This window comes from Macaca thibetana, chromosome 1 (assembly GCF_024542745.1).
Source record: "Macaca thibetana thibetana isolate TM-01 chromosome 1, ASM2454274v1, whole genome shotgun sequence".
In the NCBI taxonomy this organism is placed as follows: Eukaryota; Metazoa; Chordata; class Mammalia; order Primates; family Cercopithecidae; genus Macaca; species Macaca thibetana.
The window spans coordinates 155,518,673-155,532,831 of record NC_065578.1 but is presented as its reverse complement, the minus strand read 5'-3'; the positions used below and the strand labels follow the sequence as shown (position 1 = coordinate 155,532,831).

Below are 14,159 nucleotides of genomic sequence, written 5' to 3'. Positions count from 1 at the left end.
GGTTATAATTTTTTAAAAAAAAACAGGAAATAAAAGGTATTGGCGAGGATGTGGAGAAATTAGAACCCTTATACATTGCTGGTGGAAATGTAAAATGGTGCAGCACTGTGGAAAACAGTTTGGTGATTCCTCAAAAAGTTAAACATAGAATTACCATATGACCATCAATTCTACTCCTAGGCATATATCTAAAGAAATTGAAAACAAGGACTGAAGCAGATGCTCAACTACCAATGTCCGTAGCAGCTTTGTTCAGAATAGCCAAAAGGTAGAAACAACCCAAGTAATCTATGAGCAGATGAATGGATAAACGAAATGGAGCTTATACATTCCATGGAATATTCTTCAGCTATACAAAGAATAGAGTTCTGATACATGCTACAAGATGCATAAACTTTAAAAACATTATGCTAAGTGAAATAAGCCAGACACAAAAGGATAAATACTGTATTCCCCTTTTATGAAGTGCCAAAAATAAGAAAATTTATTGGATCACAAATAGATTAGAGATAACCAGTGGAAGGGGAGAATAAGGAGGTACTGCTCAATACATCCAGTTTCTCATTGGGATGGTGAAAATTTATGGAACTAAACAGTGATAATTGTTGTATAACGTTGTGAATGTCATTGATGCCACGAATCATACCCTTAAAATGGTTTTAATGGCAAATTTTATTTTATATCTCTTTTACAACAATAAGAAAGACAAAAAAATTTAAAATATATTATGTGACATTAAGAAAGAAAAAAAGAGAAACAGTATAAGAAAAGTAAGAATTTAAATTAAAACGTATCAAATACGATTTAAAATTTTTGTTTAAGATATTGATACTTGGTCCAGTGCACCATAAAGACAAGAACTTTTTTTTTTTTTTTTTTTTGAGATGGAGTCTCGCTCTGTCACCAGGCTGGAGTGCAGTGGCACCATCTCGGTTCACTGCAACCTCCACCTAGGGTTCAAGCTATTATCTTGCCTCAGCCTGCTGAGTAGCTGGGACTACAGGCGTGCACCACCGTGCCGAGCTAATTTTTGTATTTGTAGTAGAGACGCGGTTTCACCATATTGGCCAGGATGGTCTCGATCTCTTGACCTCGTGATCCACCTGCCTCGGCCTCCCAAAGTGCTGGGATTACAGGCGGGAGCCACCGCACCTGGCCTGAAGACAAGAAATTTTGAACAAGAGAGCGCTAACTAACATGTTGAAATACATCAAACAAATACTGATATATAGAAGAGCTCATTCAGCTGTTTCAAAGGCAGAGCTCTGTAACACATGTAGTCTTAGCTAAAGAACTATCTCCCACCACTGGAAAGGAGGTCTTCTCTGACCAAACACACAGCATCTTGGAGTTAGCCAGGGTTAACTTGGATCATCTGGCTGGCTAGGAAAGGAGCACTCAGGGAGAAAGAGGATGGTCACCTTCCCAACCAGATTGGCCATTAGATCTATGTATCAACACAGTGACATACGGGAGAATTAAAATTCTAGTGTGCAAAAATATGACATATGTTAACAGAAAATGGACTGCAGGGAAATTTGTATTAGGTAAAACTGAGAGAAAATTAAGAGTACACAACAATAGATAAGCAATAGACAACCCGATATAAAAATGAGTAAACAATATGCACAGTCAATTCACAAAAGGAAACATAAAAATGGCCTAAATAAATGGCTAAAATAAATACTTAAGCAAAAAAGCTCAACTTCACTATGGTTTGGGGAAATGCAAATTAAAGCAACGATATCTCATGTTTTCACGGTCACATTAATAAAAGTTTAAAAGAGGGAAGTAGAGGTAAATAGGAATTTGAGGAAAAGGAACCTTCTTATAGTGGCTCGTTGGAATGTGAATTGCTGCAGCTTTCAAAAAAAAAAATCTTACACTATCCACAAACGAGGAAAGCATAGATATCTTCTTAGCTACTAATCCTACTCCTAGGAAAAGGAGTATTAATTACAATAGGTTCTTTATTGCAATATTGTTTATATAAGCAAAAAGAGCAAACAATCCTGACATCCTTCTATTAGCAGTAGGTTGAATAAATCATAAGACATCTACTATGAACTATTTTGCAGCAATCAAGAAGACTTAATTAGATCTCTGTTTAGGGTTTGAATGGGTGACCATGTTGTGATGTTAATAGAAAAAAATAATTTGCCAATAAGCATACAGAGTTTGTTCTCAATTTGGAAAAATAATGACAAATTTGGAGGAGATATCATAATGACAAATTTGGAGGAGATACATATGTGTGTTTGATTGGGTTTGGAAAAATCAGAACCACCTGAGATGGAGGTGGGAATGACAAAATAAACATGGTATTATAAGTGAATATATAGGCTATAAAATCATGTTGTTAAATTTCTGAAAATAAGTGCAACTTAAGCATATAACTAAGGAGTAGATGTTAACCTGGACAAATGAAACATAGATTGTTTTGAGCAAGAGATGGCAACATTTTTTGTAAGAGCCAGATAGTAAAATTTTCAATTTTGCAGACCATGCCATATCTATTGCAATTACTCAGTTCTGCCATTGCAGTGGAAAAGTAGCCCTAGACAAATGAATGTGTGATTGTATTTTGATAAAGCTTCATTTACAAATACGGGCTATAGAACATATTTGGCCTGTAAGCCATAGGGTGAGAATCTCTGGTTAGATGAAGGGATTGAGAGCATTATTTTTCTTCAATTCTTGTTATTACGCAAAGTCAGAGGATTTTCTAAAATAAATAAAAAGACAAATCAGCAAAATAATAATAGTTGAAAACTTCAGATTGGGCAAATAAGTGTACAAAAAATCATATGTTGAGGAATAAGCTGCTTTGAATCTTGTGTGTTCAACTTTGAAACCTTTATCATAGTTATAAAAACCATTTATAAAAGTTGAGATAACTCCACAGAGTACACCTCAATAAATTTGCACATAAAAGATATCAAAATGGCTATATTTTCTCATCACAATACACCAAAAACTAGGAATTAATGAGAAAATAATACATTAAAAATTCAAAGTTTTAGAAAACAGAGTACCTTAGATCTTGATCAAAGCGAAATTTAAAAACAGCCATTGCAGATTACCTGGAGAATAACAATCGCTAATGATCACTGAGTGCATGTGCCTCAAGCATTCTTCTAAGTCCTTTACATGAATTGGTTTACTTAGTCTTTAAAATACCCTTTGAATGGGATATCATGCATATTCCTCATTGTATAGAAGAGAAAACTGAGACAGACAGGTTAACTAATTTGTCGAAATTCATATGGCAGGTTGAGGTTAGAATTAGAATATTGCCAGTCAGCTTCAACAGCCTAGAATGGTAAGCCTTACATTATTTAGCTTCTTCATTAAGAATGCTGAAACATATATTACTCATAAAAATTCTGGGGTGCTGATGCCAAAACTGTCCTCAGAGGAATTTTTCAATCCTTTTTGTTATTTGACAGGAAAAAATTCACATAAATGAAGAAAACATTTTGCTTAACAATTTTTAAATTATTAAAAACATGTAAAAGGCTGCTGGACTAAGGAATTAATAAAGTAATGCATAAGGAAAAAAGAAATCATAGAAATAATAAAGAAATCTAAAAGCAGATTCTTTAAAGTGACCAATTATAAAACAAACAGACTGGGTCAATTGTAATTTCACAAAATAACAATTCTACAAATACATGTGAATGAGAAAGAAAACATAACCCTGTTGATATTGAAGAGATTTAATACTTGATAAAAATATTATATCTTCTCTATTCTAATAAAATTTAAAATATCCATGAAATGTACCATGTCAGAAGAAAAATACAATTTACCAGGTGTACTTTAAAATGGGCAGAATTGTCGATAAATCCATATCTGTTTGAGTCCCTATTTTCAATTCTTTTAGGTATATACCCAGAAGTGGAATTGCTGGGGGATATGGTAATTCTGTTTAACTTTTTGGAGAATTGTCAGACTATTTTCCGCAGCTGCTGTACCATTTTACATCCCCATCAGCAATGCACAAATGTTCCAATTTCTCTATATCCTCACCAACACTTGTTATTTTCTGGTTTTAAAAAAATAATTATTATACCACCTTAAAAGGGACTGAAGTCAGTTTGATTTGCATTTCCCTAATGACTAATGATGTGGAGCATCTTTTCGTGTGTTTACTGGCCATTTGTATGTCTTTTTTGGAAAAATGTCTATTCTCATCCTTTGCCCACTTCCTAATTGGGTTGTTTGTTTCATTGTTACTGAGTTACAGGAGTCCTTTATATGTTCTAAGTATTAAACTCTTATCAGATAGGATTTTCATATATTTTCTATCATTCTGTGGGTTGTCTTTTTAATCTCTTGGTGGCATCTTTTGTTCTTGGCTTGGACTGCCGGGCACTTCAGTTCCTCACTACGTGGGCATCTCCAAAGGACAACTGGCATCTCCCAGAATGAGCATCTCAAAAAGAGAGGAAAACATTGCAGTGCTTTTTGTGATTAGCCTCTGAAGTTGCACACTATCTTTTCCACTTTATTCTATTCATTAGAATCAAGTCACGAAGCACAGCCCACATTCAAAAAGAGAGGAAATGGGCTCCATCACTTGAAGGGACATGTATAAAATAATTTGTGTACATATTTAAAACCACCACAAAGAAGCACCTTCAAAAAAAGACAATGGCCCAGTTTTGTAACTCTTTTTAAGCTTCAAGAAATAGATAATCCAAGTATTGATATTATTTAAACTGATATGGAACACAGAAATAAAATTATAGTCATATTAAACTTTGCCAAAGATTACAAATGAAATTAAAATAAAATATATCTCTGGCTCATTTGCTAATATAAATGCTAAACATCTTAATTTGAATATTAAATAAAAACAATATTAAAAGAATTATGCAAGCTGAACAAGTAGGGTTATTCCAGAAATGGTTCCAAATTAGGAAATCCACAAACTTACAATATTAAAGAGTATAACTTTTCTTAAATGTCATATAAATATAATCTCTAATGCCAAAAAACATAATGAATGGTTAAAATCTAAAAGCATGCTTGAATGTAATTAAAGGTCAAAGGAAAAGAGCACTCGGCACCCTTCCTGTTATTCAAAGTAGTTGTGGAAATTCAAACCAGTAAAATGACAGCCCCCTATATTTAGAGAGATATACATATGGATATAGCTAGAGAGAGAGAGAAAGTAAATTTATTATTAACTGATGGTTGTTTACCTGAAAACCCGAAGGAATTGTTTGAAAGGTTATTAGAACTAATTAGAAATAGTAGTGAGATATCTAGCAAAAAATAAATACTTATAAATTAATTACTTCCTTTATATAGGTAACAACCAAATAGAATATAAGCAGTAAAAATATCATTCACAACAGAAACAAAATCATCCAGAAAGAAATTTAACAAGAAATATATAGGACTTATAAGCAGAAGATTTAAAAGAGGGGGACATAAAAAAATACTTGAAGAAATGGAGGATATAACATTTTATTTAAAAGATTTAATGTTGTGGTGATGTTAACTATCCCTGAATTAGTATGCAAATTTAATGTAATTCCTATCAGTTCCAATGACATTCTTTTTTTAATTTGACAAGATGTCTGTAAATGTCATGAGACCCACCAAAAGAATATTCTGAGATAATAACAAGAAGGGTGTTTGACACCAGACCAGAGGTGGGTTCGATACCCACCTCTCAGTGCCTGGTAACCACCTTTCTACTCTCTACTTCTATGAATTCAACTGTTTTAGATTTCACATGTAAGAAAGATCATGTGGTATTAGTTCTGTGCCTAGCTTATTTTGGAAGGTATTTTAAGGCACACATACGTTGTAGTGTCATTATGCTGTAATTTTTCCTGACCTGATGTCCCATGCCTGTAAAATCCTTCTATTGAAGCCTAGGCTCTTTCCCTAGGACTCCCTGTCTGGAATAATAAATACCTTACCTCTGTATTTAACAGAATTGTTCTGTCTGCATATAGTCCCCACTTTTTCTTCAAGTAGTTTCTCAAACAAATGCAGTTTTTTTCCTGAAAGGATGAATAAAAATTTAACCGCTTTAAATCTTTATATATAGATATATTTTAAACCAAACGACTCACATTGTACATGGTTTTATAGCCGTCTTTAATACTTATGAATGATATTGTATAATTATTCTAATTATTATATATTACTCTACAACACCATTTTTAGTGGTTGTATATTGGTTATTACTTGGATAGTCCATAACCTACCTAACAAAGTCCTTAATATCTGGAATTAAAGTGGTTTCACATTTCAGCTGTTAGCAAAAACACTACAATGCACGATCCTGTACACATGAAAAGAAATGAGGGGAGGACTTCACTGACTTCAAAGACAGCTTAAGGATTCAGATCTTCACATCGACACAAGAGACAAGATTTGCAGATTTGGGTAAAAGGCTATGCACGGTTTTAAGCCTTTCAGTACATATTGCCAAAGTGCCCTCCACTAAACTTTGATCATGACCTGTGGAGTGAGTCACAACAGTGACTCTTTCTTTGAGTTTATATTACTACTAGGTTTTGTCAATTTGCCAATCTAATAGGCAAAAATGGCATTTTATTTGCATTTTAAAGTGTATTTATCATGTTATAAGTGAAGCTAAACTTTTCATATGTTAATTTGACTATTTCTATTTTTCCTTTGTAAATTATTTGTTCATAATTCTTTACCATTTTTCTACTTGGTTGTTCACCTTTTTCTAATTGATGTATAAGAGTTGTTTTTATTATTTTTCCTCTGTGGTTTGTCTTTGGATTTGTATGTAGAAAGGTTTATTTGTAATTATTCAATTTTATCAATGTTGTTCATAGTAGCATTTGCCTAAATCACCCAGTTCTTTTATTGTTTTATTTTTGACATTTAATCTTTGATACACATGTCATGAGGCAGAGATCTAGCTTAGCTTTTCAGATATTTGTCCTATGAATGAATAATTCAGTTTTCCGTGTCTTGAAATTCCATCTTTATCACTGCAAATTTCTTACAAAAACTTGTATCTATTTCTTGGGTTTTCCCCCACTTTGCTCTAGGGATCTGTGTCTCTATTCCTGCATCATTTCAATTATTTTGCATTTTAAATGCATTTTAACATCCCTTCTGTTTTTGTGCCATAAAATACCTTCCAAAATAAGCTAGGCACAGAAGAACTAATATCACATGATCTTACTTACATGTGAAATCTAAAACAGTTGAACTCAGAGAAGTAGAGAGTAGAAAGGTGGTTACCAGGCACGAAGAGCTGGGGAGCTGAGATTTGGTCAAAGGGCACAGAGTTTGAGTTAGACAGAAGGAGTAAGTTTCAGAGATCTATTCCACAGTGTGATGACTACAGTTAATAATAATGTGTATTTCAAAATTGCCGGCCGGGCACAGTGTCTCATGCCTGTAGCACTTTGGGAGGCAGAGGCATCCGAATTGCTTAAGCCTAGAAGTTAGAAATTAGCCTGGGCAAAATGGCAAAACCCTGTCTCTACCAAAAAATACAAAAATTAGCCGGGTGTGGCAGCACATACCTGTAGTCCCAGCTACTGGGAGGCTAAGGTGGGAGAATGGTTTGCACCCGGGAGGCAAGGGTTGCGGTGAGCCAAGATCACATCACTGCACTCCAGCCTGGGTGACAGAGCCAGACCCTATCAAAAATAAAAGAAAGAAAAGAAAAAAATATTACTAAAAGAGTAGATTTTAAATATTCTCACCACACACACACATACACACACACACAGACACAAAGAAGTATGTGTGAGGTGATGGACATGTTAATTAGCTTAATTTAATCATTTGCAACAGAAACATATATCAAAACACCACATTTTACCCTATAAATATATGCAATTATTATTTGTTCATAAAAATAACATCAAATTAAAAAAAAAATCACTGTGTTTTTGCAGCCATACGTAGGCTGGAACCTGCTTCACATTTTGGCTCCAATGTTCTAGCTTAGTTACGTTAAGCTCTAGCTTAGCAAGCACACCCAAAACAACCTCTAGGAGACCAAAAGTCAGAGGACACCCATGATCCTGTGCTCTTAGACAACTTTTAAATGTATGATAGGAGACAGGCAGAGGAAAACACAGGTAATAACAGGATTTTCCTGTTCTTTCCATACTCCAGTGGTTCTCAACTTGTTTATTTGCAGCAGTTTTTAAGATTTTTTTTCTTGGCACACTTGAAAAGTTTTTACACCACAGCCTATATTAAACAGGCTAGCAATAAGTAAAATTCAATCACTACCTAAAATGTAAAAGAGACTCACTGTGTCTACAAAAACATTGACTACTATTGCCATAGTCACATGGTTCCCTTTAGCTTTCTGTCACTGTTTTGGGAAGAGCTGGTATATCAGTTAGGAATTCCAGCTGTAAAAGACAGAAGAAATAAAATAACAGGATCTCAAACACAGATAGTAGTTTACTTCTCTCTCAGGTTAAAAATCACGAAAGTAGGCAGTCCAGCATTTATACAATGACTCCATAATCCACAGAAACCTGGGTTCCTTCCATTTTGCTACTCTGACCTCCTCAAAATGAGACTCCATCTTATCTCGTGGTCCAAATTCCAGCCAGTATAGAGGACACAGGGAAGAAGGGAAGGCCAATTCCTTTAAAGACACTTCCCAGAAGTTGCACAAGACACTCCGCTTACATCCTCTGGCCAGAAGTTAGTAACATGGCTGTGCCTGGCTGTAAGGAAAGATGAGAAGTGAAACCTTTATTGCAGGTGGCCAATGGCCCAGTTAAAAGTAGAGGGTTCCATTACTAATGAAGGAGAGGAAAGTGGATACTGGGGATGGCACCATAGTCTTTGCTACAAATGGTTACTGCCCTGATCATATTTCTTGCATAATCAAGAGGAAAAGTTCTTAACTCTTGCGGTTACTGCCTCATCGTTATATGGCATTCCATTTTACCCTTTAATTTTTACTTGGTCAAGTTTAGCCCTGCTGTACACCAGAACACATGAATAGCTTTGCTCAGGATTCTTTGTGACATTGTTCACAGTTAATATTATGGATACCTAATAAATTTTTTAAAAGACAAAATGTTCTACATTTTGTGGCCTGCTCTAGACAGTTTTATGGCAAAGTGGGTGAGTATCCCTGCCTTTTACATTTCAAGTGTAGGAGTGTTTAGCTGTCTCCTCTGGCTCTCATTTACTGACTCTTCTGAGTAAATCCATTTTTCTTTCCTTTATGCAAGAGACTATCTGAGCACCCAAAGCTTGAAAGTCTCTAAGCTAGGTGCTATAGTGTTATGTATTTCAGTAAGACATTTTCCCTACTTAATCCAGGAGCTTGTCATTTCTTTGCTGGAAGTACACATGGATAAAATAACTGCAAGCTTTCTGAATGACTTAAATACAAAAATGTCCCATGAAGAAAAAGGGAAATATCTCATTGAGTTGTGAGTGATTAGGAATAAAAATGAATTGGAGAGGTCAAAATGTAAGCTTGTCCTTAAAAAGAAAGGACTAATTTGCAGATGGAGATGGGGTTTCTTCCTTCCGAGGTCTGCCATGGTGTAATCTGTCCTGTAATATTTAGTGTCTACCTGCTATTATTTTCTAAATGGTGAGTTAAATGGGAAATATGTGTAGAGTACAATCATTTTTTATCCTTTGCTTTAGGTTTCGACTCATTGGTTCCCCATCTACTACTTGTCTCGTCTCAGGCAATAATGTCACGTGGGATAAGGAGGCACCTATTTGTGAGAGTAAGTTGAAATACTTTTCTCCACAAATTCCTCTATGTGATCCTGACTTGCCCCTGGAGTATGAAGAATAAATCGAATCCTTCTTGCACGAAGTAGTCTCTCAGATAGTTGAAAATAGGAGTCAGATGCTTCATGGTCTTCCTGGCTTTTCTTTATCTTAAAAGGTGATTTATCTGAAACTGTGGGGTTGAACCCAGGCAAAATAGCTCTACTTTCCTATTACAATAGTAAACCTTTCCAGTATAGAGAGTATTGTCCTTAATGAGTACATTTTAAAGGCATTAGACAAAATTAGATCTGTCTTTGCCAACTCTTACTATCTATCAGGTTACAGTTCCACAAAGTAGGCTACTCATTTTCTTGTTATTCTAATCCAAATAATAAAAAGAACTCTTCTTACAGTTCTTAGCAATTTCCCTAATCCTCTGGTCATTTTGAGTTCTAATCCTCCTTCAATTCTTTTAGGCTCATGTCTTTAGTCGTATTTGTTCTTGATTAGCTGACCCTCCATTTTTCCCATAAGATACTTTTAAATGAATCTCCAAAACTTTAAAAACATGAAAGAATGATTGCAAATTGGCAAAGTGTTATAGCTGTGAAGAAATCAGCATCACACACAGAATTGATGGCAGCAAAAGTAGGCACAGATTTCCAGAAAGCTAATGGCCAATATAAACAAAAGCCTGAAAGTAAACACCCTCTGACACACAATTCCGTTTCCCAGAATTTAGCCCAAGAAAATAATCATGAAATAGTCCCATAATTTTGGTCCAGAGATACTCAATGCAATAATATTTGGGATAGTGGAAAATGTTAAACAACCTAAATGTTCAGCATGGTTTGAAAATAGCTAGTAGAAAAAATAAGGTGTATTTTAATGGCTATAAGTTTTTAAGAAATGTAAAAAAGTGCACCATGAGGAATTAAAGGTTGAGATGCCTCATCCAAGTGGGAAGAGCATATCTGTGAAGCTACATGACTGATTATTATTCAGCCACCAAATATGGTAGTATAGAAAACACATCCATCCACACATATGCATGTATCCACATAAGTATCTAAGAGGATATAATTAAATTGTTACAAATAGTTATCTTTGAACCATTTTCATTTTCTTCTTTCTTTTTGTCCATATTTTTAAAATTTCCTCCAATGAATGTGTTCATTGTATTCACTAATATTCCTCCCCGCTAAATTAACATTGACTTTTAAAGACTAAATGAATGAGAATATATACAAGGTGCCTCCCATACCTGCCAAGAACTTGCAATTCTATGAAATAATTCAAATTATCAAAGAATTATCAGTTTACTATACGAAGTTTTCTAGGCATGGCACCTTTTGTAATGAAACTGCACATTGTGCACATGTACCCTAGAACTTAAAGTGTAATAATAATAGTAATAATAATAAAACCTTGAAAACATAAAAAAAGAAAGGAATGCAAAAAAAAATCTTTCCATGACATTAAATATTCTTTGAAAAATGGTTTTTAATGGGAGCATTATATTCCAAAGTTTGTATATTCAATAAAGTATTTAATCATTCTTCTAAAAAAAAAATTTACACTTCTACATTTATAGGTCAGTAATCATTTAATTGAGTCAACACTAGTTATGTGTGTATGTGTGTGTAGTCACTTAGCCAATATGTGAATACTATTATCTTATGACAGAACACAGTGTTCATTTATCATTTTATTGCCCCTACATCTGCCATTATTTCATTTTTCATGCCTTATCTTTTGTATTTCCTTTGCTCTCTTTTTCTTGATAAATAATGCCAGAAGTGGTATATTTAACCTGCAAAGAGGTTACTTTAATAACCTATAGGAGAAAATGTCCAGCAGTAGATAAGTACCTTAACAATCTGTGATAAAATCACATGTATTATCCACTTAAAATTATAAATATGTAAACCAAAAAATACATGTTTTTTTGGTGAAATACTTAACTACGAGCAGAACCAGTATCATACACACCTAAATTTCAACTAGGTAAAAATGTCTGATTATTAGCAAATATTTTAAGAAAATAACAGTATTGTAATTCCATTTAGAAAATTATTGGATTATTTGCATTTGGTATTTAAATTCATAGTAAAATAATTCATTATTAAAAAAATAAGCTGTTTTACCACACTCTTCCTTCTCTCAGTCATATCTTGTAAGCCACCTCCAACCATATCCAATGGAGACTTCTACAGCAACAACAGAACATCTTTTCACAGTGGAACAGTGGTAACTTACCAGTGCCACACTGGACCAGATGGAGAACAGCTGTTTGAGCTCGTGGGAGAACGGTCAATATATTGCACCAGCAAAGATGATCAAGTTGGTGTTTGGAGCAGCCCTCCCCCTCGATGTATTTCTACTAATAAATGCACAGCTCCAGAAGTTGAAAACGGAATTAGAGTACCAGGAAATAGGAGTTTCTTTTCCCTCAATGAGATCGTGAGATTTAGATGTCAGCCCGGCTTTGTCATGGTAGGGTCCCACACTGTGCAGTGCCAGACCAACGACAGATGGGGGCCCAAGCTGCCACACTGCTCCAGGGGTGAGTGTGAGCCATCAATACTTTGCTGGGTGTGAGGGTATATATAGATGATAGGAGTTGCTGAAATTAAGGAAGAAGTGTGTAAGGAGTATGAAATTGGCATAAACACTTTAAGCATTATAGTAGCTTCACTGTCTGTTATCTCTGTTAATACTTGTCTCAAAGTAATGGCTTGTTCTCTCATCTATAGTAGACATATTTTATATGCATTTTTAAATTTACCATTTACAGTGAATATATGAGGTAGCTACTATTGGTATCCCCATTTTACTTTGAGAGAACTGAGTCTTAGTGATATTAAAGAACTTTTCCAAAGCTCTGACTCCAGAGCCTAATGATCATGTACAGTGGAATGTCTAATGAACAATAATGAGTAATAGTGGTGATCATATCTCTATCCCTGGAGTGGGGCAGTAGGCAAGTGAGCCATGAGGACCAAAATGAGAGCATCAAATCAAAAAGGCCTTGGACTTCAACTCTTTCACATTATAACTGAAAAGACTGAAGCTCAGAAAAAGTGTTTCACTCAAATACAAACAAATATATATACACATATATATACTTGATATATAATTATATATGGTTCAGATTGAGGCTCAAATTCATTCTTGGAGGTTTGTTGATTGTTTTGTTTGTTTGTTTGTTTGTTTGTTTGAGACAGGGTCTCACTCTGTTGCCCAGGCTGGAGTACAATTGTACAATCATAGTTCACTGAAGCCTCTAACTCCTGGGCTCAAGTAAGACCCCTGCCTCAGTCTCACAGGTAGCTGGAACTCCAGGTACACACTACCACATCTGGCTAATTTTTGTTTATTTTTAGAGACAGAGTCTTGCTATGTTGCCCAGGCTGATCTTGAGCCCCTGTCTTCAAACAATCCTCCTGCCTCAGCCTCCCAAAGTACTGGGATTTCAGGCCTGGGCCACCATGCCTGCATTTTGATGCCCTGAGAACACACCAATTGTCCTGTGCATGGAGGCAGCCAATATTTAGGTTAAAATATGGTCTAAGCAATAGATTCTATCACTAAAATGTCTGTAGCTTTTTTTTTCTTTGAGGGGGGATTGTTCTTTTTGTTTATTTTTAATTTATTAATCTTTAATTTTTGTGGGTACATAGTAGGTGTATATATTTATGGGGTACATGAAATGTTTTGATACAGGCATGCAATGTAAAATAATCATGGAGAATGAGGTATCCATGCCCTTAAGCATTTATCTTTTGTGTTACAAAAAATCCAATTACACTCTTTCATTTTTAAACCTATGATTAAGTTATTACTAACTACAGTCACCCTGTCACGCTATCAAATACTACGTCATATTCATTCTTTCTTCTTTTTTTTTTGTACCCATTAACTGTCCCCACCTCCCCTCCCTACCCTCACCCCCTGCCCCCATGACTTTGTTCTTGATGCCTCCTCTTTTCTTAGCTGAAATGACTGGCTTAACACAGAGTGGGAAGAATTAGAATTGGTCACAGGGACAGAAAGGAAGCTAACAGTTCAGCCTTGTGCTGGCTGAAAGAGGGACAGGGAGTGAGGAAAATGAAGACTAGGTGAAGGTGTCTGTTAGATGAGACCTTGGCAACAGTACCCCTTGCTGCTGCCTTACGCGTGAGCTTGAGGGATTGCCTCTGTAGGAAATGGAAGAGCGGCCAAGCCACCAACACTCACGACTCTGTGCTCCATAACCAGTAGTTGAAAGCAAGAGGAATATGCTGCCTTGTAGTCTTCGGAACATGTTTCAGTAGAAAAAAAAACACAGACAAGGTGTTGGAGAGACTTTGATTCTAGTCACAGTTCTGCTTGGTATCCTTGGTTTCCTTGTTAGTGACGTGCAGCTACTGAACTACCAATCTTCTCTTTTAATA

At 35.2% G+C, this 14,159-nt stretch overlaps 1 protein-coding gene and 1 long non-coding RNA gene across 6 annotated transcripts in view; one reads left to right on the top strand and one right to left on the bottom strand.

Annotated features, from left to right (window-relative positions):
- Positions 1–14,159, top strand: part of CR1 (complement C3b/C4b receptor 1 (Knops blood group)) — a 235,393-nt gene that overhangs the window by 87,739 nt on the left and 133,495 nt on the right. For 4 of the 5 annotated variants that reach the window (XM_050781586.1, XM_050781567.1, XM_050781577.1 and 1 more), the window contains exons 28-29: positions 9,649–9,734; positions 11,891–12,289. In XM_050781586.1, coding sequence (XP_050637543.1) covers positions 9,649–9,734; positions 11,891–12,289 — 485 coding nt within the window. Of the gene's footprint in view, positions 1–9,648; positions 9,735–11,890; positions 12,290–13,109; positions 13,281–14,159 lie in introns of all 5 variants that reach the window. The other variant, XM_050781596.1, reaches the window with a different exon arrangement.
- On the bottom strand, positions 833–7,647 carry LOC126949212 (uncharacterized). The gene is made up of 3 exons (XR_007723626.1): positions 7,536–7,647; positions 5,940–6,023; positions 833–1,157 (listed from the first exon to the last, which is right to left on the bottom strand). It is a non-coding gene; the product is annotated as an uncharacterized LOC126949212 (long non-coding RNA).